The sequence below is a fragment of the Ananas comosus genome, linkage group 8 (genome assembly GCF_001540865.1).
Source record: "Ananas comosus cultivar F153 linkage group 8, ASM154086v1, whole genome shotgun sequence".
Lineage (NCBI taxonomy): Eukaryota > Viridiplantae > Streptophyta > Magnoliopsida > Poales > Bromeliaceae > Ananas > Ananas comosus.
Window position 1 is genome coordinate 6,083,471 of NC_033628.1, and position 23,216 is coordinate 6,106,686.

At 41.4% G+C, this 23,216-nt stretch overlaps 1 protein-coding gene across 1 annotated transcript; it reads left to right on the forward strand.

The window, feature by feature from the left end:
• Window positions 78-17,249, forward strand: LOC109713863 (3beta-hydroxysteroid-dehydrogenase/decarboxylase-like). Its single transcript, XM_020238119.1, has 7 exons — window positions 78-126; window positions 13,744-13,813; window positions 13,936-13,982; window positions 15,657-15,773; window positions 15,870-15,949; window positions 16,638-16,836; window positions 16,992-17,249. Exons 4-7 carry the CDS (start codon window positions 15,681-15,683, stop codon window positions 17,004-17,006), a joined length of 387 nt encoding a protein of 128 aa, XP_020093708.1. The 5' UTR covers window positions 78-126; window positions 13,744-13,813; window positions 13,936-13,982; window positions 15,657-15,680; the 3' UTR covers window positions 17,007-17,249.

A 23,216-nucleotide genomic window follows, 5' to 3' on the forward strand; every position in this document is an offset into this window, starting at 1 on the left:
TTTTCTTTTATTTTCGTTTTTAGTCTGGTTATTAAACCTTTGTAAATGGCTTATATGCAGGTAATAAAATAAAGTGAGGAATTAGTTGGTGGAGTTGGTCTTATATGTTGATAAACTGAACATTGAGTAAGCTTATTTTTTTCCTTTATACCTGAAATGTTCTATAGCTTAATTAGATACCTAGCCTTATATGTATTATCTCTTACCATTAACTCATCATATGCTGTTATGGGTGGATTAGATAATGTTGTATGAGAAGAGCCGGATAAATATAATGCTGTGGGAAAAAACAAAATACTAATTATTAAGGCTTCATTTCATTTCATTATATTGACATTTTTGAAATGTGGGAAATGTTGCTTTTGAATGGTTGGAAGTTTGAATGGCCTCCTCATAGGCAACCATTTCTGGCTGTTCTTACTCTTAGTAGTTTCACACTTTTGCCTCCAATGGTAATCTACTACTTGGTAGTCACTTCTTGCTGTTCTTATTCCCAATCGTTGCGCATGTTTCTTTACTTCAGTTATTTGCTGTTCCTGCTACAGTCACTGCTTGCTGTTCTTATCCCTGGTCGTTGCGCATATTTGCTTCCTACAGTTATTTGCTTTCCCTACTACTACTCTGTGCTTATGAGTGGTGTTGCCGAATCTTCTTAGCTGATCCTTACTTTTTTGTGATTTTTTTGGGGACTGTTTGAATTAGTTCTTTTGTAAGGTCACAGAAATAGCAATTTTTATTGGAGACTGGCTAATTATATTCATATTCACGCTGTAGTTGTTTCGTTCTACACATTCTCGCATTGTAGAAAATCCAGCTCCAACCTTCTCAGAGCTCTCTCTCGCCCTCGCCTCTCTCCATTGGTAGGAGGTCGCCTCTCAATCGCTTGTACGACACTCTAAACCGCTCCCATGTCCATCCCAGGATCTGTCCAAACCGCTTTCCTGCCCAATCCAAGATCTGCCACTTGTTCATTCACTCATGTGCGCCCGAAATTGGTGGCGATTTCTGACCTCGCGGCCACAACCCAAATAGGGGACTCAACCGAAACAAGAGACTCTTTTAATGCCTATAATCTTGTTCTTTCAAATTTTTTATTTAATATAAAATTTCTATTTTTAGGGTTTAGGGTGTCACCTTCACATTCACCTTTGCCGTGCTGCGGATTTCGTCACCGAGTAACAGACTCACTCAATTTTAGAACACTGCCGGTATATATTAATTTTGGTTGCATTTATATAAATTCAGGGTTTAGGGTTAGAATTAGGGTTTAGGGTTTAGAAGTTATGTAAGGTACCGGACTTCTAAAGGTATGAAGTTACGGTGTACGTTTAAATGGTTCCGGTGAGGTTGCGGTGTAATGTAATATACCGGATTTAAATATAAAAATAGAAATAAATAAAAATAGTATGAGATACTATTTTTATTGGATTTAGAGAAGTGAAATATAGGTTGGGAATGACCTGTGCTGAAATCGGAATTAAAACAGAAGATTTAGAATTTTCTGTTGGAAATGGGACAGATAAATTAGCAGAAAATGCACAGTCTCAGAAAATTATGAAAATTGGCAGAGATGTCAGAAATATTTTTATGAGGCTAGATTTAAGGTTTCATATTTTTCTGACACCCGTAGAGTGAGAAATAAAATCCGAAAGCTATCTGATAAAGATTGCAGTTCGGTACAGTTTTCAGTGACCAAACGGGGTCGAAACTGAACCAGTGATCGTCAGCTTGTTAAGTTAAGTAAAACCGAACATGGACTGTCAAGTTTGAGCTTCAAACGGACATTCAGGGAGCTCCGGCGAAAGATATCAGATTTCGAGCTGCCTAGACCGAGTGAATTAGTGTTATCTGTTGAAGGGAACTAATAGTGTAAAAGGGACTTAATCCCTGTCTTCTCCTCCTCAACCGTTGCGTACACAACCGCACACACATCAACAACACACGCATAACATTTGAAAGGGAGAGAGAACACTTCCTTTCTCATCTCTAGATCTCTCCCAAATAAATAGATGGATTTGGGAGAAAGCAAGCTGGAAGTTTGATCTTCATCAATTCATCCTCTTCTCTCAGCATGGAGCTTGCTTGAGAGGTAAGCATTGAAACCCCTTAATGGTAGTTTAGAATTGCTAGGCTTCAATTATATCTCTAAAAATGGATTTATTGGAATCCTATGATGCTAAAATAGATGATTGTTGCGCTAAAATCCCGATCAATTTAATGATTTCTTGCCTAATTATAAACCTAGGCTCTAAAATGCCAAATTTTGCTATACTAGGGTTGATCTCGTTTGACCCTCCGTAAACCTAATTGATAGTCGTAAACGAACGCTGGTTGACGATAGACGGTTTCGGCGATTGTCGAAGCCGGTGCGAAGCTTCATTAAAGAAACGACCGTTTAGGCTTCGTTTCCGCCTTGAAGGGCCGAGGCGACGTCCGTAAATCATGGAATTGATTTGGAGGCACCGTAAACAAAAGAAAGACCCTTTTTGCCGACGGCTGCCGAAGCGTATGCCGCGGTTGGTGCACAATTGCAAGTTTCGACGCGAACCGGGGCGGATGCTACGGGAGCCGATTGCAAGGTCGACAAGCAATCGGAATCGCTAGCAGTGGTTGTGTTACGAGCGACTTAGGGTCGCTCTCATTGTCGAAGAAAAATTATGATTTTCCTTAGTTTGATGCATATAATGGGTGAAATGCTATATGATTGCATATGATGTGAAGATTGGGTAAATTGCATATAATGTGAAAATGAATATATTACATGATAATTGCATATGAATACTAATGCATTGCTAAGTGGACAATGATGTTAAATGTTAATGCGATGCATGTGGACAATGAGTGTTAAATCGTTTAAATGCATGTACGTGGACAATGATGTTAAATTGTTGAATTATATCCATGCCTAAGTGGCAAGTAATATGTGAATGTTAAATGAATGCGATGAACTAAATGTTAATGAATGCATGGAATGATGTTGAGGAATGCATGGATATATTATACTATCGAGGACATTAATTGGTTTGTGCTAAATGATCTATGTAAATTGGAACATATGCATGTTAACGTATTTGTAGACTATGTTGGGGTAACATATGCTAATTACATATGCATTGTTTGATTGAGATTTAAAACTCTTTGGATGATTTAGAAAACTTGACATTTGAATACAATGTAGTATTAATATATGATATGTTTGGTTTCCTACAATGAGATGATAAATGTGTGATCAAGACTAGGTAAATGGCAACCTTAGCATGATTGGGTAAAAGTAATGCACTCGAGAACACTTGAATTATGTACGAGTGTGGCATTATATGCAATCTTAGTGTGTAGTGGACATAAGCATTGTATGAGTATAGAAACCTATTGTTACTATGTTGATACTATCCTTAGTTGATAGGCGTGCTCCCAATTCGAGAGATTGGATCTGTGTCACATAGCCCTGTCATGCGCTGGAGGGGTCGTCACCCACAGCTGTCACTCCGGAGGTTGGTCACTCAGAGGACAGTCAGTGTGCTGTCTGGAGGGTCTGTGTGCTGTCCGCAGAGCGGTCGTCGGCGGGACAGTTCAGTGAGACTTTTCTCCCTATGAGACTTTGAGTATGTTGAGATTGAGGCACCCCCTTTGGGGTAGCCAAGTGATTGGGTAAAACAAGTTGATGAGCCTATACGTGAGTTGTCCTACTTTGAGGGGGATTTAGCCGCCAGGTGCAATGAGATGTCCTTCGCTCGTGCCTGGCTTTGTGCGGGTAACTTTTTTTTTCCGCAGATGATTGTGACTTCAAGACCGAGTCTGAGCGGCTAGCTTTGTAAAGTAGATTAACCTTTGATTAAAATGGTAGAATGACAGAAAACCTTAAATGTCAATTGGATGAAAGTAGTAATATTGAATTACTACGTTGGTTGATATAGTTGCCATTATTTGCATGATCTTCATATTGCATATCGCGAGGGCAATGATGTTATTTGTTAATGCATGATCTTATTATCATAATCTATCTGTTTTGAACTAACCTGCAGTTGCCTTCCTTCGGACATGTCGGTCGAGTTTTCCCTTGGGTCGGCCGTACCCATGGGAACTATGGAGGTTAGTTCTCACCCCACGATTGCGTTTTTTGGGGTGTTACAGGTTTCACACTACCGGGGAGCGGCGCGGCGGGCCGAGGGACAAGGGACGTAGCTCCGTAGATAGCGCCTACCACAGGACCAGACGGTCTAGCGGGGTAACCCGAGTCGAACATATCTTAGGGGTTATTAGGAGATGAAAGATTAATGTATTGAATAAATGAAAAGAACAGAGTACGTATACTTGTAAATAATGAATGTTAGTTAGCTTAGATTGATTTGGTGGAAGGTAAACAGTAAAATGTATTGAGATGTTAAGTGCGTAAATTGTGAATGCTTGTTTATAATAATATTAGAGATTGTGTTTATGTTGTTGATACCCTTCCTTCCCCCATTATGCAATCGTTGCTATGTTGAATATGTTCCTGTTTGGAACCTGTATGTAATTGTAATTGCATTGTGATACTGCCTGAACGTACAGTGGAACTCTGGTCCGTAGTGCCAGGGGAAACTCTGTCCGTTCGGCGCTGTCGGCGCCGCCGACCTGACCAATAGGCGGGTGTCTGCGGGCTTATTGACAGTAAGTGGGTTATCAGAGCATCAAAGAGAGAATGGGAATGGTTTAGATGGACCTAGGAGACCTAGGATATGCTTAAACCATAGGAGAATAAGGCTCGTGAGAGACGAGGATATATGGTTATGGCGAAAGATTAATCGATTGTGTCAGTTTTGAAGCCTCTATAACGGATATTAGAGGTTAGACTCGAAGTGTGTGTTTGTTCTCAACCGAGGTGTTTCATGTTGGGTCGACACAACATGAAACCGCAGTATTGAGAATAGATACCTTGCGTGACTTTCGCGCGATTGTAGTCTAGACAGTGTCAGTTTGTTTTCGCGCTCGACCTTGAGCGGTCGAGAGACGATCGAGCTGTCGGCGTTTTAGGAAGCGATGGTGCCGCGTTAGGCGAATCTTAGTAGATCGGCACGGGATGGGACGAGTGTCGTCCCTGAGCAATCGAAGTGGAACGAGAGACTTGCGGACTTCGTGAGAGCGATTGTCACTCTCGTGTGGAGTGGAGGAGGTTGACAAGCCGAATAGCTGCAGCCGTCAGAGGAAGCGCGTATTGCCAGGAGGAGCGGAATGAGGGAAGACTCCAGGAAACGAATAGATCAGCCTGGGGGCTATACCAGCTGCCGTTCGTCGAGTTGGACCGGGAGTTGCTGACGGAAGTATTTTTCCGCTGGGTTCGAGCAAATCGACTTTCTGGCCACATTCAGAAGCGAAGGCAGGTGAAGGACCGATTTGGCGGCCCTCATGACCTTTAACGATTTGATCCCTCTGCCTTTAATGGACGAGAATTAGCGGATCCGTTGTCGTGGAGTGTGGATCGACTTCATAGAGACTCCTTTTGGGGAGCCTGCTGCATGTAGAGTTGAGAGGATACACCTAGTGTGCGTTGCTTGCAAACAATCGGTGAAGGTGGGTGGAAAGGCCAATTCGACGAAATTCGATTGCCTAGTTTTCCTCCTGATGATTCGGATGAGTTTCGGGGATCAATATTCCTCTTTACTTCCCGATGACTGAGTAAGAAAAGCTTCAGGAAAGGTTCCCGAAGCTTATGGCAGGTAGACCGTGCCGTGAGTGGGAATACGAGCAGGAATTTCCACTCGTTATCGTGAGTTGTGTCCCGAAACGTATTAGTGCCGGATGCGAGGCAACTTGGCGATGTGCCTCTGCGAAGACCTTGGCCGGACGTGGTCGAGGTACCATGTGCGGTATAAGGAAGTTAAATTTCTCGAAATACGAGGATTGGACTTGCGCTGTAGAATCGACAAGGGTCGTGTTGGTGTCTTCCGGAAAAAGCCGAAGAATGTTAAATCACCAAAAGCTGCGTTGGAATTGAGATGTCACGAGAGAAATTAGTGCAAATATGACTGGTGGAGATTGCTCGGGACTGTCCTGGCAGGGACGAGACGGTTCCCCCGTAGCTTGAAACCTCGCCCAGTTTTTTGGGCCAGTGACATTTCATTGCAGTTGCGATTGCAATCCCAAAACCTCGGAGGTCATCTACTTAACCTTTCGAATGGGGATTTGTAGAAGCTTCTCACCAGGCCACAGTTGGGTCCGTGCGCCTGGTGTGATGAAAGGTGATTTGTTTGAATGGCCAGACCTTAGCGTTGGCGATGGCTTTCTCCTCTCCGAGAAACAGCTGCAGGGTTGTGGTTCACCTACAGCATGGTCTGGAGAGTGATGGCGAGAGGTGACAACCGCTGGGGTTCGCGCGGCGCCCTAACGAGGCCGTAGATATCTTGCGGACGGGTTGTGAAACCTGCTGTTATCGAGATACCATGGCAGTTATGAGTTAATGAAGCAAGCATAGGCTTTGTAGGATGTTGAGTTGGTGATGCATGCATATGCAATATGGGTTTCATTTACTACAATCGATATGTCATTCGTGGTAGGAACCGAAGGGACGGTGTAAGCGTAGATACCCCGGGCATGTTTGCCTGTGGGGAGCGTATCACCTGTTGAGCACGGTAGAAGCGGATAAGCACTAGCAGATGCTGGTGATTGATTGTGGCGATAAGTGACGCACTCGCCATGGTAAGAGACAAACGGTTGAAGCGACCTCCAAGCAAGGTAGTTGATTGTGAGAATTAGCGCCGTGACCTTGAGGATTACCCGGTTAGTCCGGATATTCCGATGTAGATCCGGTACGCGTTGAACAGTGGAAAGTCTAGAATCACTCGTCGAGAGAATAGCCGGTTAGTTGCTGGAGTACGGGCAACATAGGCCTAGCTAAGTACCTCAGTTTGAGGTGGAAGTTGTGCTTGTTTGGTCGGCGTGCCGATACGCAAGGTTGCCTTACGTGACATTGTGGTGGGAGCCTTATAGACGACGTACGACGTAAAGACGAGAGCGCTCGAGATAGATACTTGTTACAGAGTGCGGATTTGACTCAGCGGGAGAGTGTGTTGGCAGTAAACTTCAGCATTGTAGTGTGAAGTCGGCCGTGGAAACTCGTAGGGCTGGTGCTTGCACGCTAGGTGCGTTAGAGCGATAACTGCGTATTACTGTGACTCGCTAGAGTATGTCTTGTAGGACGCGACAGCGGCATTGTCAGGACATTCGCTCTGGCCATTTGTGGACTGTGGAGCCTGGGCCTTTGGGCAGGCGCGCAGTCAGCTGTGAGGAAGCGGCCCATATCCTACGGTGGGGCAGAGTTTTTGGTCAGAACGTAGTCCGAGCTTGGACCCGGGACGCGTGGAATGCCGCGCGTGGGATCATGAGATCGAGGATACACCGAGTGTGGTACGTGACCCAATCCAAGGATTTGATGTGGTTTGGGGTCTTAGTTGCTCCTGATTGGAGTGTGTGCGAATTCTCCAATGAGGATTTCGCCCAATAACGATGATTGGGTCTACGCTAGTGAGCGATAGATGCTACGCGTAGTTGAGACGATGATTGGGTCTACGCTAGTGAGCGAGAGATGCTACGCGTAGTTGAGACCGGTTTAGGCGGTAGGCCTACGTAGGATTGGTGACCCGTGGTTCACCTATGGATTTGAGGAAAGTGGTTGAGCGAGTAGCCTCAGCGATGGGTGTGGCTTAGATTTACGAGTGGGAGTTCATGTGAATTCGTTGCAAGGACGAGTTGATGATGATCGTGGCATATGGTATTCAAGGATATACTGCTCGTGCGGGACATTGGGCTATTGGACGCCACGAGAGGTAGAGAATTGAAGTTGATGCTCCTAAGTGAATTGGAGCTTGAGAGTAATGCACTTTTGTGGATTGAGAGTGGAGATGTGTCGGAACGTGCCATCTCGTAGTAGAGCAAGGATCCGGTTGGGGACTGGAGCACTCGCGATTGGTCGATGCACCAACGATATTGCCTCTAAGCAATGCCGGTGATCGAATCGGAGTGAAATTTCCCGATTGGATGTGTAATGCAAAGAGCAATTCTTTGCATGGTGGTAATGCACTTTTGGACTTACACATGGCAAATGTGAGTGAAATTGGTCTCACATCCTCCGTAGTGGGCCTTTGGACAGTTCCGATGAGTAAAAGGCCACTTCGAGATGCGAAAGTGCATTGGAACCCTCGACTTTCGATAAGTTGAGTTGAGGTGTGAGTTGAGTTGAAGCGAGTTAGTTTCGGGGACGAAACTCTTTTAAGGAGGGGAGAATGTAAGGTACCGGACTTCTAAAGGTATGAAGTTACGGTGTACGTTTAAATGGTTCCGGTGAGGTTGCGTGTAAATGGTAATATGACCGGATGTTAAATATATAAAATAGAAATAAAATAAAATAGTATGAGATACTATTTTTATTGGATTATAAGAGTGAAATATAGGGTGGGAATGACCTGTGTAGAAAATCGGAATTAAAAAACGAAGATTTAGAATTTTTTTCTTGGAAATGCGACAGGATAAATTAGCAGAAATCACAACAGTTCCAGAAACATATGAAAATTGCAAGATGTCAGAATATTTTATGAAGTAGATTAAGTTTCATATTTTCTTTTTGGGTTTTTGACACCCGCAGAGTGAGAAATAAAATCACCAAAGCTATCTGATAAAGATTGCAGTTCGGTCACAGTTTTCAGTGACCAAACGGGCGGCCTGGGTCGAAACGAACCAGTGATCGTCAGCTTGTTTAATTAAGTTAAACCAACAATGAACTGCATTTTGAGCTCAAACCGCGACATTTCAGGGAGCTCCGCGAAAGATATCAAGATTTCGAGCTGCCTGGAGTGAATTATGAATTTTGACGCATAAAGTGCTAAACGGACCTTAAATCCTTCTTTCCGCTCCCTCAACCGTGCTACCACAACGCACCGCACACACACAACAACACGCAATACATGAAAGGAGAGAGAACACTTCCCTTTTTCTCTCTTATAGCTCTCCCAAAAATAATGGATTTTTGGTGGAGAAGCAAGCTTGAATTGATCTTATCAACTTCATCCTCTCCTTCTCCATTGGAGCTTGAACTGAGAGGTAAGCTTGAAACACCCTTTAATGGTTAGAAAATTGTAGGGCTTCAATATATCTCTCTATAAAGGATTTATGGAATCCTATGATGCTATAATGATTGCTTGCCTAAATCACGATCAATTTAATGTTTCTTGCCTGCAATATAAACCTAGGGCTCTAAAATGCAATTTTGCTACTACTAGGGTTTGATCTCGTTTGACCCTGGCCGTTAAACTAATGATAGGTAACGAACGGAGCTGTTGACGAAGACGGTTCGGCGACTTCGTCCGAGCCGGTGCGAGTATTAGAGAAACGGACGTTTAGCATTCGTTGTCGCCTCGACAGGCCGAGCGACGTACGTAAAATCATGGAATTGATTTGAGGCACGTAACAACAAAACGAGGAGCCTTTCTGCGCGACGGGGCGAAGCGATGCGCGGTTTGGTGCACAATTCAAGTTCGACGTGAACACGGCGCCGATGCTAACGTGGAGGCCGATTCGCAAGTGTTCGAACAAGCAACGGAATGCGCTAGCAGGTGGGCTTGTTGCTTACTCGAAGCGAGCTAGGTTCGGTCTCTGATCGAAGAAAAAATATATTTCCTATTGATGCAGTAAATGGGTGAAATTGTATAGAATGCATATGATGAAGATTGGGTAAATGCATATAATTTGAGAAAGCTATATTACATAATAATTGCATATGAATATAATGCATGCAGTGGACAATGATGTTAAATGTTAAATGCAGTAGTCGACAATGATAGTTAATGTTATGCATCTAGGACAAATGATGTTAAATGTTTAATATAATGCATGGCTAGTGGCAAGTTAATAATGTTATATGTTTAAATGAATGCAATGATACTAATGTTAATCGAAATGCATGAAATGATGTTGTAGGAATGCATCGGGATATAATTATAATAGAGGACATATATTGGTTTGTCTAATGATCTATGTAATATGGAACATATGCTGTTAACCGGTATTTGTAGACTATGTTGGGTAACATATGCTAATTAACATATGCATTGACTTGAGTTTAAAATCTTGTATGATTACGAAAACTTGACATTGGCAAATACAATGCTAGTTTAATTATAATGATAGTTTGGTTTCCTACCAATGAGATGAATAAATGTGGAATAAGACCAAGCTAAATGAGACAACCTAAGAATTGGGTAAAAGTAATGCATCGAAGAACACTTGAATTATGACGAGTGGATATATGAATCTAGATGTTAGCTGGAACACTAAATTGATGGATTAAAAACCTATTGGTTCATGTTGATACATCCCCCCTTACGCCTCTGATTGATAGGCGTGCTCCCAATTCTGAGAGATGTGATCGGTGCTCACATAGCCTGTCTGCGCTTGGAAGGGTCGTCCCCACAAAGCTGTCACTCCGAGGTTGGTCACCGAGGACAGTCAGTGTGCTGTCTGCGCGTCTGTGTGCTGTCCTGAGGCGGTCTCGGGGACAGTTCATGAGACGTTCTCCCTATGAATTTTGAGATGTGAGATTAGAGGGCGACCCCCTTGGTAGTTAGCCAAGTGATTTGGGTAACACAGTTCATGAGCTATAGTTGATTGTCCTACTTGAGGGGTATTTAAGGCCGAGGTGCAAGTGAGATGTCCTTCGCCTCGGCCTGGCTTTGTGCGGTACTCCGCAGATGATTACTCAAGACCGAGATCGAGCCGGCTAGCTTTGTGTAAAGGTAGATAACCTTATGATTAAAATGGTAAATGACTAGAAAACCTACAATGTCAATTTGATGAAGGTAATCGATTGAATACTATTTGGTTGTATATTGTATTATTCGCGATGATCTTCGTATTGCATATTCGCGACGGCAATGATGTTATTGTTAATTGCATGCATCTTATTATCCATATCTATCTGTTTATTGAACTAACCTGCAGCTTGCCTCCTTCGGACATGTCGGTCGAGCTTTTCCCTTGGGTGGCCGTACCCACTGGGAACTATGGAGTTAGTTCTCACCCCACGTTGCTTTTGGGGTGTTACAGGTTCACACGTGAGCGGCGCGGCGGCGCGAGGAAAGGGCGTAGCTCCGTAGATAGCGCCCTACCACAGAGACCAGAGTTAGCGGTACCCCGAGTCGACATATCCTAGGGGTATAGAGATGAAAAGATTAATGTATTGAATAAATGAAAAGAACAAGATGTACTATACTTGTAAATAATGATGTAGTAGCTTAGATTGCATTTGGTTGGAAGTAAAAGTAAAAATGTAATTGAGATGTAAAGTGCGTAAATGTGAATGCTTGTAATAATAATATAGGATGTGTTTATGTTGTTGATACCTTCCTTATGCAATCGTTGTATGTTGAATACTGTTCCTGTTTGGAACCTGTTGTAATTGTATTGATTGTGATGCCTTGAACGTACAGGGGAGACTCTGTCCGTAGTGCAGGGGAAACTCTGTCCGTTCGGCGCTGTCGGCGCCGCGACCCTGACCAAATAGGCGGGTGGTCGCGGGCTGTGACAAGTTACTTCCACAGTCACATACTTCACGAATTTCATTAAATTTTGTTCGGTTTAAGATAGAAAATACGTATTCATTGCAAATATACCTAATTACGCCATAATAGAACAGTATTATGTTGTTTTAAATTTTGTTTGTTTGAATGTGGAACACGTATTTAGTACAAATATTCACTCTAATTTAGGGATTAGTAGAATAGTGCTACACAAATTTACTGATACATATTATTTTGTTTGTATCCATATAATTCATAATTTAGGATGAGGGTTTAGAAATTTTCACTTATATACTACAGTGATACACACAAACATACGGTTTATATAGATAATTCATATGATTAAGTTTTGTTCGTTTGAATAGAAAAAATATATAGGAAATATGTATTAATTGATAATATATTCTCTTATGGATTAGTAGAACGGTGCTATGATGTACGCTGAACTTTAGCAAATTGCAAGATTCTATTGTTCGAATAGTATTTAGTACTATTCTTGATGTGTTTGAGGGTCATAGACTGTGCTTCAACTTATTTACTTGCGTCTTGGGAAGCGAGAGTGAATACTTAGCACCAAAATCTCCAAACTGTAGGTTTTGGGGTGCTGGGTACGGGGTACCGGTACCACAGAGGGGTATCGGAACCCCGATGCGTAGCTGAGAAGGGTGCTCTCGGGTTTGAGCTCTGGGAGCTAGGCCGAGTATCACTACTGACTTGGCCGAGTACCAATACTGCATCGAGCGGGTACCGGTACACCGCAAGCTGCCTTCTTGACAAAGGCTCGGGTTTGCGAGAATGGTTGTTAAGTTCTGGTACTCCTGTCTGCGTACCGGTACGCAGTGCAGCGAACTGCTTTTGTGCAGTTTGCAATTTGGCTGTTTGTGAGGGGCTTTGCGGGGATTGTTAATTACCACTTGTATATATACCCCACCTCCTTTCTACTTAGCCCTTGTGCTGAGGACTTAGAAAAAAAAAAAAAAGGTGAGCTCTCTTCTCTTCTCCTCTCTAGATTTCTTCTCCTTTATTAGAGATTAAGGTGGATTGATCTGTTCTCTCTTTTCCTCTTCTATGGGTGGATGATCTTGAACCTTGGAGAAGCTTTGGAGTTGAAGGTTTAAGCTTAGTTGAGGAATTATCTCCAACCCTAGTACCTTCTTAGTTTGGTTTGGAGCTCTATAAGAGGTTAGTAACCTTGATTACTCCTATTACTCCCTTGGACTGTACTTTGTTGAGTTTTTGGGGAGTTAAACCAAGTTTTGGAAAACTAGGATTTTATTTGGGTTTTCTCTTGGTAGAGCCTTTGAGGCTAAATTGTTGGTTCCAATACTTCTATTTAAGTTGGAATTGAAGCATCCTAGCCTTCATTGGGATTTTGGGAGAGCTTTTCGCCATTTAAGGTATTTTTCACCTATTTATGGCTTGATTTTTGAGGAATTTCGTGGGGTGTTCGTTCGAAGCCCGTAACCCTCTTGAAATTTTTGTTAGGGAGCTAGAAGTTAGTGGGCAACCTCGTTCGCGCAAACGAAAGGGTTTCGAGGGGTATCCGGTGGATTTCACCTCACCGAAATGGGTGAACTCCTCCTATGTCATTTCGTATGGTTTAATATGGAAAATTATGCTCTATTATGGCATAAGAGTGTTTATTATATCAAAAAATTAAAACTTAATAGGAGTGTTCTATTATGCTCTAATATTGTTCTATTATATATAGCATAAGGGTGTAAGATTGTAACGCATACATGTTCGCATTAAAACCTGATAAGAGTGTTCTATTAGGATTTTTTTTTTTATAAACTAACTCTCTAGAATTTTAAAATTTGTGAACCCTCCCAAAATTATATTTGTAAAACTAACACTCCTTTGGCCACGTAGGCGGGAGGGAAAATTTTTCTTATGAAGGCGGTGAGCGATTTACCATCTTACTAATATAACTAATAAAGACGGTGTTCACTGCCTTTTGCTTATTTAATATTTTTCCTCCACAGCCGCTAGTATATTGTACTTAATGTGGCTTCCTAAATGAATGGCCTGCAACATTCCTAATGTTTAGCGATTGAAAATAAGAGGTTTTGGATGTAATCTACCATTCGATCAAATGACATTAAATGAACTGATCCATGATCAAACTAATGCCTTTGTGTTCTCTTATGACATGATGTGCAGCATTATTTATGATGCTTTACCTCATTAATTTCTACAGGGGCATGGCATTAAGAAGGGGCTGGCCTCAATGCTCGCAAATTTAAAACCTCAATTTCTCAGATACCCAGGTTCATATGAAATTTGCTCTCTGACTACTTTCATGCCTTAGTTATTCAGCTAACTGTTATTCGTAAATAAATGAATCATGCAATGTGTGTACCAGCAGCTGACAAGTATTTTATCTCAACAGGGTAACTGGTGCCTCAAGTACAACAAACTGAAAATAAATATTGAAAGGTACATTTAAGAGATTGTTGCAATATTTAGATTGTTGCAATATTTTGGAGTTATTAATCCATGTTCTGATTAATCCATGTTCAGCTTGTGTTTCAGCTCCCTTTAGCAGAGTAATTAATCCATGTTCTGATTTGGGATCTTTTAATACTCTATTTCGGTTGATGTGAACTTTGAATGCATGCATGAACATCTTGTGTAGCATCTCTAACTCCATTTACTCGATGGGTATATGATAATTGGTTAAATCAGCAAATAAATACTTATGATGTGATTATTCACTTGTAGATGAAGCTTGTTATCTTGAAAAGTTATAAATTTTTCGCTTATATTGTGCATTTTACTTCATGCTACTTGTTTCTGATACTGTATGACTGGTCTGAATTGGTCCTTATTGAACTCACTACCTGTTCAACAGTATGCTTACGTGTCTGTCCGCCGTCTGCTTGATGCTTGTTCGATGTGTAGAGTTCCCTAAATTTGTTCATTTCGGTGCCCTTATTTTCAGCATATTTATGAGAATTAGGTGCCCTTGAATGGTTTGGGTATGCTTTAGATACGGGCCTTGGTGTGTCTGCTTCTGTTTGATATTTGTTCTAAGTATGTTTATAATCTACAATCTCTTTTCAAATTGTTGATAAACATATGTGGGTATCATTTAGCATTGCTTTCTGCTAATTTCTCAGACTGTTTGGTCTTGTATTGCTTCCAAAATTTTCAGTTATGGCATATAGACCGACTAAATGTGACACTTTGGTTCTTTTAGTAAGAAGTCGTTGTATATAATACTTTTCTATTTCTACGATTAACTATGTAACCATGAAGTTCTTCATCCCAGAATAATATGGAAATTGGCGTGGTATTCGGAATTCATGTGGATTAGGTTGTAGTGTGTGGTTAGGGGTACAGTAGGGGAAATAGGAAAATGACTTTTATGGTGATCATTTTGGATAGTAGTATTAACATCACTTGAATTTGGATAGCAATATCATCATCGCTTGAATAATATGTTATTCGTGCCTTTTAGCTTGAGAATGTTGTGAATTTTACTTGCGTTCCGCAGATTAAGTTGTTGTTTGATTAGATTTTGCTTAGTATGAAAGAAGGGACCGTGTGTCAATGTAATAAGGTTTCAGCTGAAAGAAATCCCTCTCAAATGCATCTTGATCTTTAGTCTTAACACTCAGAACAACTAGTTGGAGCTTCTGCACAAGTGTTGTTTATATAGAGCCGTTCGAGGGAGCTCTATCGAAATCCGTCAGCAGCTTCCTGCAGCTGCTACGAGAAGAACCTTCAATTGTTGCTTCTCCTTTTGGATAATGCTGCAGCTAGAACATCTAGACTTTCTTTGTTGGATGCTTGGCTTTGACTACTTGATTAGAGAAGTTGTTCTGGGATCTGGGCCAGAAATGATTTAAATTCGTTGGGCTAAAAAAGGATCTGGCAAAATTACTTGGACAAGGTTGGTGAGACAAAAGTACAAAGAACTTGCATACTGCATGAAATTAGATTGCTATGGCACAAAGAACGTTTGTATTTTGTCTTACATTGTCATGAGTATTAGCCCCTGCTGCAATAATTTTAACAAATTAAGTTTTTATTTACTCTGATGATTTGATCCCTTCTGTTGAAAGCAGAACCTAGTTTGCAATAGCTAATGGACTTCCAAAATTTCAGTTTATAGTAGGAGATGGTAAAAATATGTATGACTTCACATATGTGGAGAATGTGGCCCATGCTAATATTTGTGCTGAGAAAGCTCTACGTTCAGACCCAGCTTCTGTTGCTGGAAAGGTATTGTTTCTAAAGATATTGTTGCCAATTCATATTCATTGATCAACCAACTGCTTTTATGGCTGACGTTTTTTATTTCTCACTACTTAATGGCAGTCATTTTTTGTTACAAATGATGAGCCAGTGGAGCTTTGGGAGTTTATTTCTAGTATACAAGAAGGCTTGGGATACCAGAGGTACCTTCAATGCATTTTTCATTGTCCAGCTGTTCTTTAAGGTTTTGTCTTGATTCACATATTTGCCTTGAGAATTGCTCTTGAGAACATGTTTTTTCCAAATGGAAAAAGTTGTGTTTGAGTAGAACTGTTCGAATAGACCCAAGCACTTTTTTGTTAAATCCCTCAATAGGTTTCACCAGGGCTAAACACTCAGACCTCTTTTTTCGTCAAAATATCAAGCTTCTACTTATAGTAGAGAAGATATTTAACTAGGCTAAATGAACAAAGAATGGACGAGGCAGTAATAATGTTATCTTTATTAGTTAATTTCATGATTATGAGTGGATTCTGATTTCTATATCCAAATAGTAGCAACGACTAGCTTTAAATTCTTGGAATTTACTGCTGATTGCAAAGATTTGAGCACAAAGACAACTAATCAATATTCTGTCAAATTGAGGGGGTATGTATTTTCCTCTGTCATTTTTTTTGAACCAAATTCATTTGTTTTTTCTTGCGCTTACCAAATTTATTTGTTTTGGCAATGAAGCTTCAGTACTTTTCCTGCTTAAATTAAACTCTTTACTTAGCACACATCTTTCGTTTTATCATATATCAGTGGATTACTGAAATTTCCTTCAAATAGCTGTAGATTGGATGTAGGTGGTTTCCTTCAAAAAGTGCTGATACTATCTGTTTCATTCAGGGCCGCAATTAATATTTCTGCCAATCTTGTATTCCTACTTGTTCTGCTTGCCCGAAAGTTTAGCGAAAAGGTGTTTTTGCATAGAATATCCAATCCAATACCTGGTCCTGCTGCGGTTCACGCTCTCGCATGCACGAGGACTTTCAGTTGTTCGAGAGCTAAAAGCATTCTTGGTTATTTTCCAGTCTTATCAATGGAGGTGAGCTGGTTTTAAATTTCGTCTATTGCAAAAATACTTATACTCTTTTTGTCTTTTTCAATTGGCTTCCAAGCTTATCCATGTTTTTGAACATCTTCAAGCTTCAATAGTTTTTTAATCAGTTGCATGGTCTGTACACTTTGACCACTTTACAGGGCAGGTCAATTTGATAAAGCCCCTGCTGAAGCCAGGTTATGAGTTTGATCAGCTTTTGGTGCTAGGTAAACTTATTTCTGCATTAGTTTTTCCATTTTTTGCTACCATAATCAATTATCTTTTAGCTTTTGTATAAAGTCATCATTTTGTTTGCCTTTTCCCCCTTCTATTTACATACATATATCTAGATTATGTTGTGGAATGGTGCTTTATATTAAAGTGGAATTGTATTGTGATTTTGGTCTATGATTTGTTTTCATGGATGCTTAACGACTTGGCTCAAGCTCTGACATGCTCTAAGAAGAAACTCTCAATATCTGACGCACCGATACTCTGTTGTTATTTTTTCCGTTTTATTTAGACAAACAGGGTCTTTTAGGACCCGGTGAGAGGTTAAAATGCTGTGTAAATAAAATTAGATGTTTGAATTGGCCATTCCATTTTTATTACATTCATATGGATAACTAGGTGATTACACTCTAAGCGTAGTTCTTTCTGTTGTTGGACAATGTTTGCTTTTGTTCTTCAAACAATCATTCAATATCTTCAGCATACTCAGTTCATACCAAAGAGAAACTTTAAAAAAAGGATAGTAGCCTATTTTAATTTTACAGGCTCAAAGCCTATTTTGAAGGATGAAATTAGCAACCAAACTGTTTGCCAATTTGGCATTTGTAGCACTTGGAAAGTAAACCATGTTTTAGAACTTTAGTTGTTTTCGTTTCTTTATATGTATTATTTTTGTCGTGTCAATCATGTGTGACATATTTAGGTTGGTATCTAATTTGTATTTAAACTTTCTCTGATAGAGAGCATTTTGCGAATGCCCTATATATGTGCACCTCATTAGTGTCCCCATATCGTTGCTATCTATCCATATATTAAAAGCCCAATATAACTGTGGCCTACGTGGCGCTTTCTCGACGCCCCCCCTCTACCGCGCGCTCTCGTGCCCGCCCCGCATTGCATGGGTGCTCGGGAGGGTTGCGTGTCGCCCTACCCGCGTCTCTTGGACCCTGTCTCCCGAATCGCTCTCTCCCCATCGCTTATCTCGCGATTCCTCTCTCCCGGACGCGGGCCCCCGGAGATGCCGCGGGATGCGGGGCGTTGTCTCCTAGCTGTACTCGCGGGCGCATCGTGTGGCAGGAGCCCTAGATTCCCCGGTGTGCACCGTGCTCCAACTCCTCTCTCTGCGGCGGCCGTCGCGGTACGCTTCTGGCCGTCCTCCGTACTCGCCTACCCTTGCCTGGCCATGCCCATCGTCGTCCTTCTCCTCGCCGGCGCCGCATGTGGCCTGCTTGGTCCCCATAAACTTTATATGGTACTTAATCATCACGCTCTACTCTACAACGCTTGCCCTGTCTGGCCTTCGCCCCCTTCCTCTTTGCTGCCCCTGCCCGTCGGTTCCCTCATGCCCACCGTGCCCCTCCACCTGTCCCCGGGCTCCTCCCTCTTCCTCTCTCTTTCCATTTNCGGTTCCCTCATGCCCACCGTGCCCCTCCACCTGTCCCCGGGCTCCTCCCTCTTCCTCTCTCTCTCAGTTCTTGGTGGTACGGCTTGGCCCCCAGGGCAGCCTGCTCCGCTTCCCCCCAGCCCCGTCTCCCTCTTCCTTCCCATTTGCAGCAGCGGCCTATAAATATCCAGGTGCCTATATGCAGAAGTGCCGCGAGTTGGTTGCCTCTGTTTATGATCTTTAGCCTTTTGATTCTACCGACCCCCTCTTCTTCTGGTTCTCTGTTGGGCCCGAGGCTTGACCAGTTGGTCCTGCTCTGGTCTGAGGTTTGTGGAATCGAATTTAACAAATTGTTTATACAATACTTGGGGTGCCTGATTTCGCCGCTTTGCCTTTTGCCTCCTAGGTTGTGTGCTTTTGTGAACTTCTTGGTGGCCGGTTCCCTTACCTACCGCTGAACTTTTGTCCTCCCGACCCTGTTTTGGTGAGTGGTGGGCCAGTCCGTTCTGAAAAAAAACCCAAAAAAGAATGCTTTTTTTAACAAAACACTGCTGCGATGTTTACTAGGCTTCTGTGATAATAGCAAGAAAGTGTATCAGACAATGTAAACTGAAACGACAACAGAGAGTTCTTTGGGAAATCATTGTTCGAAGTAAATATTTTATGTACTTTCTTCAGCTTAAATAAGATAGCTCTATTATGCTCAATGAAAATACTATAATAGGCTATGGTAAATGAATAAAAAACCATAATCCAAAGAATCATCAAAAGAATATGCATACAAAAAAAACCCCAGGAAGAATTCAATTCAAATGCCGACAGCCAAACGAAGAAGAGTATTTAAAAAGTCAATAAGCAGGGAACAATTCAAACAATTGTATAAATTCTGTTGCAAAACCAATTTAAAGAATCACCCAAAAAGAGGACAAAAAGGAAGGCATAGCAGCAGGCTAGGGGGTGGGGTTGAGTACAAAAGAAATTTAGCTCTTCATTTGAGCTCCAACTCCTGTAGGAGTTGATGAGGAGGGGCTTAGGAATGCTTGAATTCACTTGGGTTTGAGGTTTGTATGATCTAATTAGGTAGTTTTGCACTGCTCAGACTGAAATCCTGCATGCCTTTTGGTTTGTTCAAGCTCTTTTTGGGATGTATAATGGGGTTCAAGTTGGATAGAGTCGGTTTTTCAGATAATTCGTTGTACTCAACTATGCTATTCGTGTCTTTGTTTGGGATTAAATGTGGTACCTATGCATGGACTCGGCTGCTTAGATACATTGTTGTTTTACTAATACAACTTTGATTCCTTCATTCCTTTCTGTTCCTTGCTATTTTCTCTCTCTTTTTTAAGGCGATGATGATAAGTAGAGGAGAACGTGGAAAATGATGGCTTCGAACAAGAGGGGGTTTGGATGGCCTATTCATAGGCAACCACTTCCTATTGTTCTTAGCCTTAGTCGTTCCACACATGTTCCTCCTGCGGTAATCTATTGCTTGCTCCTATTTCTATCCTGTGCTTGAGAGAATTTTGCTGGCTTAACTGAGCCTTACCTTTTTAGTTTTTGGTTTTGGCTGTGTGGTTCAAAAATAAATATGTTGAATTCTTACTTCGCCAAGTTTTTGTTTGCTCCTTTATTCTTCACTTCTTTGGGCCCATGCTATGATGACCTTCCCCATTAATGTGAGCTGATTGCGATAATTGAGGCCGCGCCAAGCCTTCTTGGTTGACGATAGGGACATTTTCGATGCTGGCTTGCTCCGCCGATGATGAGGGTGCTTTGGTTATGCTGCTTTGGAGGCAGCCAATTGCTCTGCGTCTTCGCTGGTTGTAGGGGGGCTTTGGACGGCCTTTTCGTATTCAACCAGCCCTTCTTATTTGGCCTTAGAATGCTGTTGGTATACATGTCCGTTGTAACTCAACCACCGGTTCTGGTTGTGCAGCTTTCTGCGCCAATCTAATAATGTTTGATGACCGGAGGGGTAGTCTGAGCAAAGTTTTTTTTATTTCTTGCTCTTCAATTTTCATTGGTTTCTATATATAACAAAGCAAATCTATCCATATATTAAAAGCCCAGAAAATAACTCGCGAATTCATAACATAGCTAAAATAGGAATCACTAAGACTACATTTGGTTTGGGAACTAAAGTTTTAGAAAACAACTTTTGTTGTTCCCGGTATAAGTTAGAACAAATTATAAATTACGTTTTGATATTATTTATTTGTTAGTACAGAATATTTTTGACAATGTTTGAATATTTATGTTGGAATTATCTTTTATGTTTCTTAGATTGTTTAGTTGGTGGACTCCGATATAATCCAGCTGGATCCGGCTAGGCAATATATTTAAATTAGCATATGAAATTCTGATTTCGTCACTGTGTTTTGAATTAAATATGTTGAATTCTTGCTTTGTTGTATTTTGATTTGCTCCTTTTCTCTTCGCTTCTTTTGCCCCATACTACGATGCCCTTCCCCTTGGATGTGAGTTACTTGCGGTAATTGAGGGCGCAACGAGCCTTCTCGGTTTCCTATAGAGGGCTTTTCAATGACGGTTTTCTCCACTGATGATGAGGGGGCTTTGGGTGGTTTGCTTCGAAGGCAGCCAATTGGTCTATTTCTTCGCTGGTCGTGGGGGGGGTTTGGATGGTCTTTTCCTAGGCAACCAGCCCCTCTTATTTGGGCTAAGCATGATTTTTGTACGCATGTCCGTTGCATCTCAGTCGCAAGTACTAATTGTCGATTGATTTGGGGGATTTCATTGCTGTTTTACTTTTGGGACAGCTGAATTGTGGGGATTCCTATGCATGTTGCGATCTCTGAAACTGATTGTTATTTTACCACAAGGATGCTTATCTCCACCGGTAGAAAACCTATTGAAAAAGGTTGGAAAACAGTCCTCGGGCAGGCGACTTGAATAAAACTTTCCTTCCTGAAAAAGTTGTCGGCTGAAAAAGCCAAGCTGTCGGAGAGCTTTAACAAATCACTTTTCCGATAGATCAAATGACCCAGAGAAGAGAACTTCGCGATGAACTCCACAATTGGCCGCTTGATACTTTTTAGCTGGTTTTCAACTCGCATTTCCACAAAATTTGTTCTGCCAAGGGTGTATGGGTTTCTCTGAATGCTTTTCTGAACTCCCTGCGCGGCAGCCTTTGGAACATGAAAATCTTTTAAGCTAATACTAAAGCCACCGAAAAACAGCGTTTTGTCGAGGAAGGAGCTGCCTGAGCCTCTTTGGGAGCCATACAAAGCAACTTTATGCAATTTTCATGCTTTCCCTCTCTCTATGTTTATATATAATATGGGTTGTTTATTTTCTGAGTTTCTTTTACCATCTTTGCCTACAGGAATGGTGCCCCTCACGCTTTAATAGATTTTATGCTTTTATCGGCTATCTACTTTGTGATTTATTTATTTACTTATGCTTTGCATGTTGATTTTGCCCCCTTTTTCCTTTGATGAATTCCCTGATAATTTATCCTCTACTACTTTGTTCCCATTTTGCATTTTGATTCCTTTTTTGCGCTTTCTCATTTGCTGAATTCCCTGGTAATTTATCGTCTTCTACTTTGTTCCCAGCGTATTTTTCATCTCCAACTTGCTCACATTTTTAAATAGTTTACTTGGGAGTTTTGCCTAACCTGTGGTTTTTATTGCCCCCTCTTTACTCCTGTTTGTCCTATGCTATGATGACCTTCCCCTTACATATGAATTATTCGTGATGCACACTGGTCCTGGAGGTGCTTTGTGGTGCTAGCTTCATAATGGACCAACTAATCTGTTTCTTCACCCGTAAAGGGCGCCTTTTTCTGTAGGCAACCAGTCCCTCTTATTTAGGGTGTGAATACTTTCGGTGTGCTAAATCCCCAGTACTAAGTGTGCAGTGTGCGGCGCCAATCCGGTAATGTTGGATGATGGGGAGTAGTCTGAGCAAAATATGCTTATTTTCACTATTCGGCTTTCCTTGATTGCCTTCTCTATATATTTATGAATAGTTTTATTTCATTTCTATTAAGATTTGATTAACCAGTTGCTCTTGCTCACATTTNCTATTCGGCTTTCCTTGATTGCCTTCTCTATATATTTATGAATAGTTTTATTTCATTTCTATTAAGATTTGATTAACCAGTTGCTCTTGCTCACATTTTTATATAGTTTACTTGGGAGTTTTGTCTTACCTATGGTTTTTATTGCTCCTCCTCTTGCTTTTAGTCCAGCCCTTATATTTTCCTGAGTTTCTCTTTACTCCTTTTTCGTCTATGCTATGATGAGCTTCTCCTTACATATTAATTGTTCGTGATGCACACTGGTCCTGGAGGTGCTTTGTGTGATTTGCTTCATAATGTCCCAACGAATCTGTTTCTTCACCTGTAAAGGCCGTTTTTTTGATGGCCTTTTTCTCTGGGTCTTATTTAGGCTGTGGATACTTTCGGTGTGCATGTCGATTGTAGTTAAATCCCCAGTACTAAGTGTGCGGTGTGTGGCGCCAGGCCGATGATTTCGGATGATGAGGAGCAGTCTGAGCAAAATATGGTTATTTCCACTATTTGGCTTACCTTGATTGCCTTCTCTATATATTTATGAATAGTTTTGACTCATTTCTATTAAGGTTTGATTAACCAGTTGCTCTTATTTACCCCAAGGGAGTTTTTGCTGTCCATGCAGGGAGTGCGCCAGTTAGCAATGTGAATCCAGCGGCATTTGTTGTTTCTTGGGTAATATCCCATAACCATATGGGTTTGAGCAAACTATATCTTTTTCGCCTTTTAGTTTGT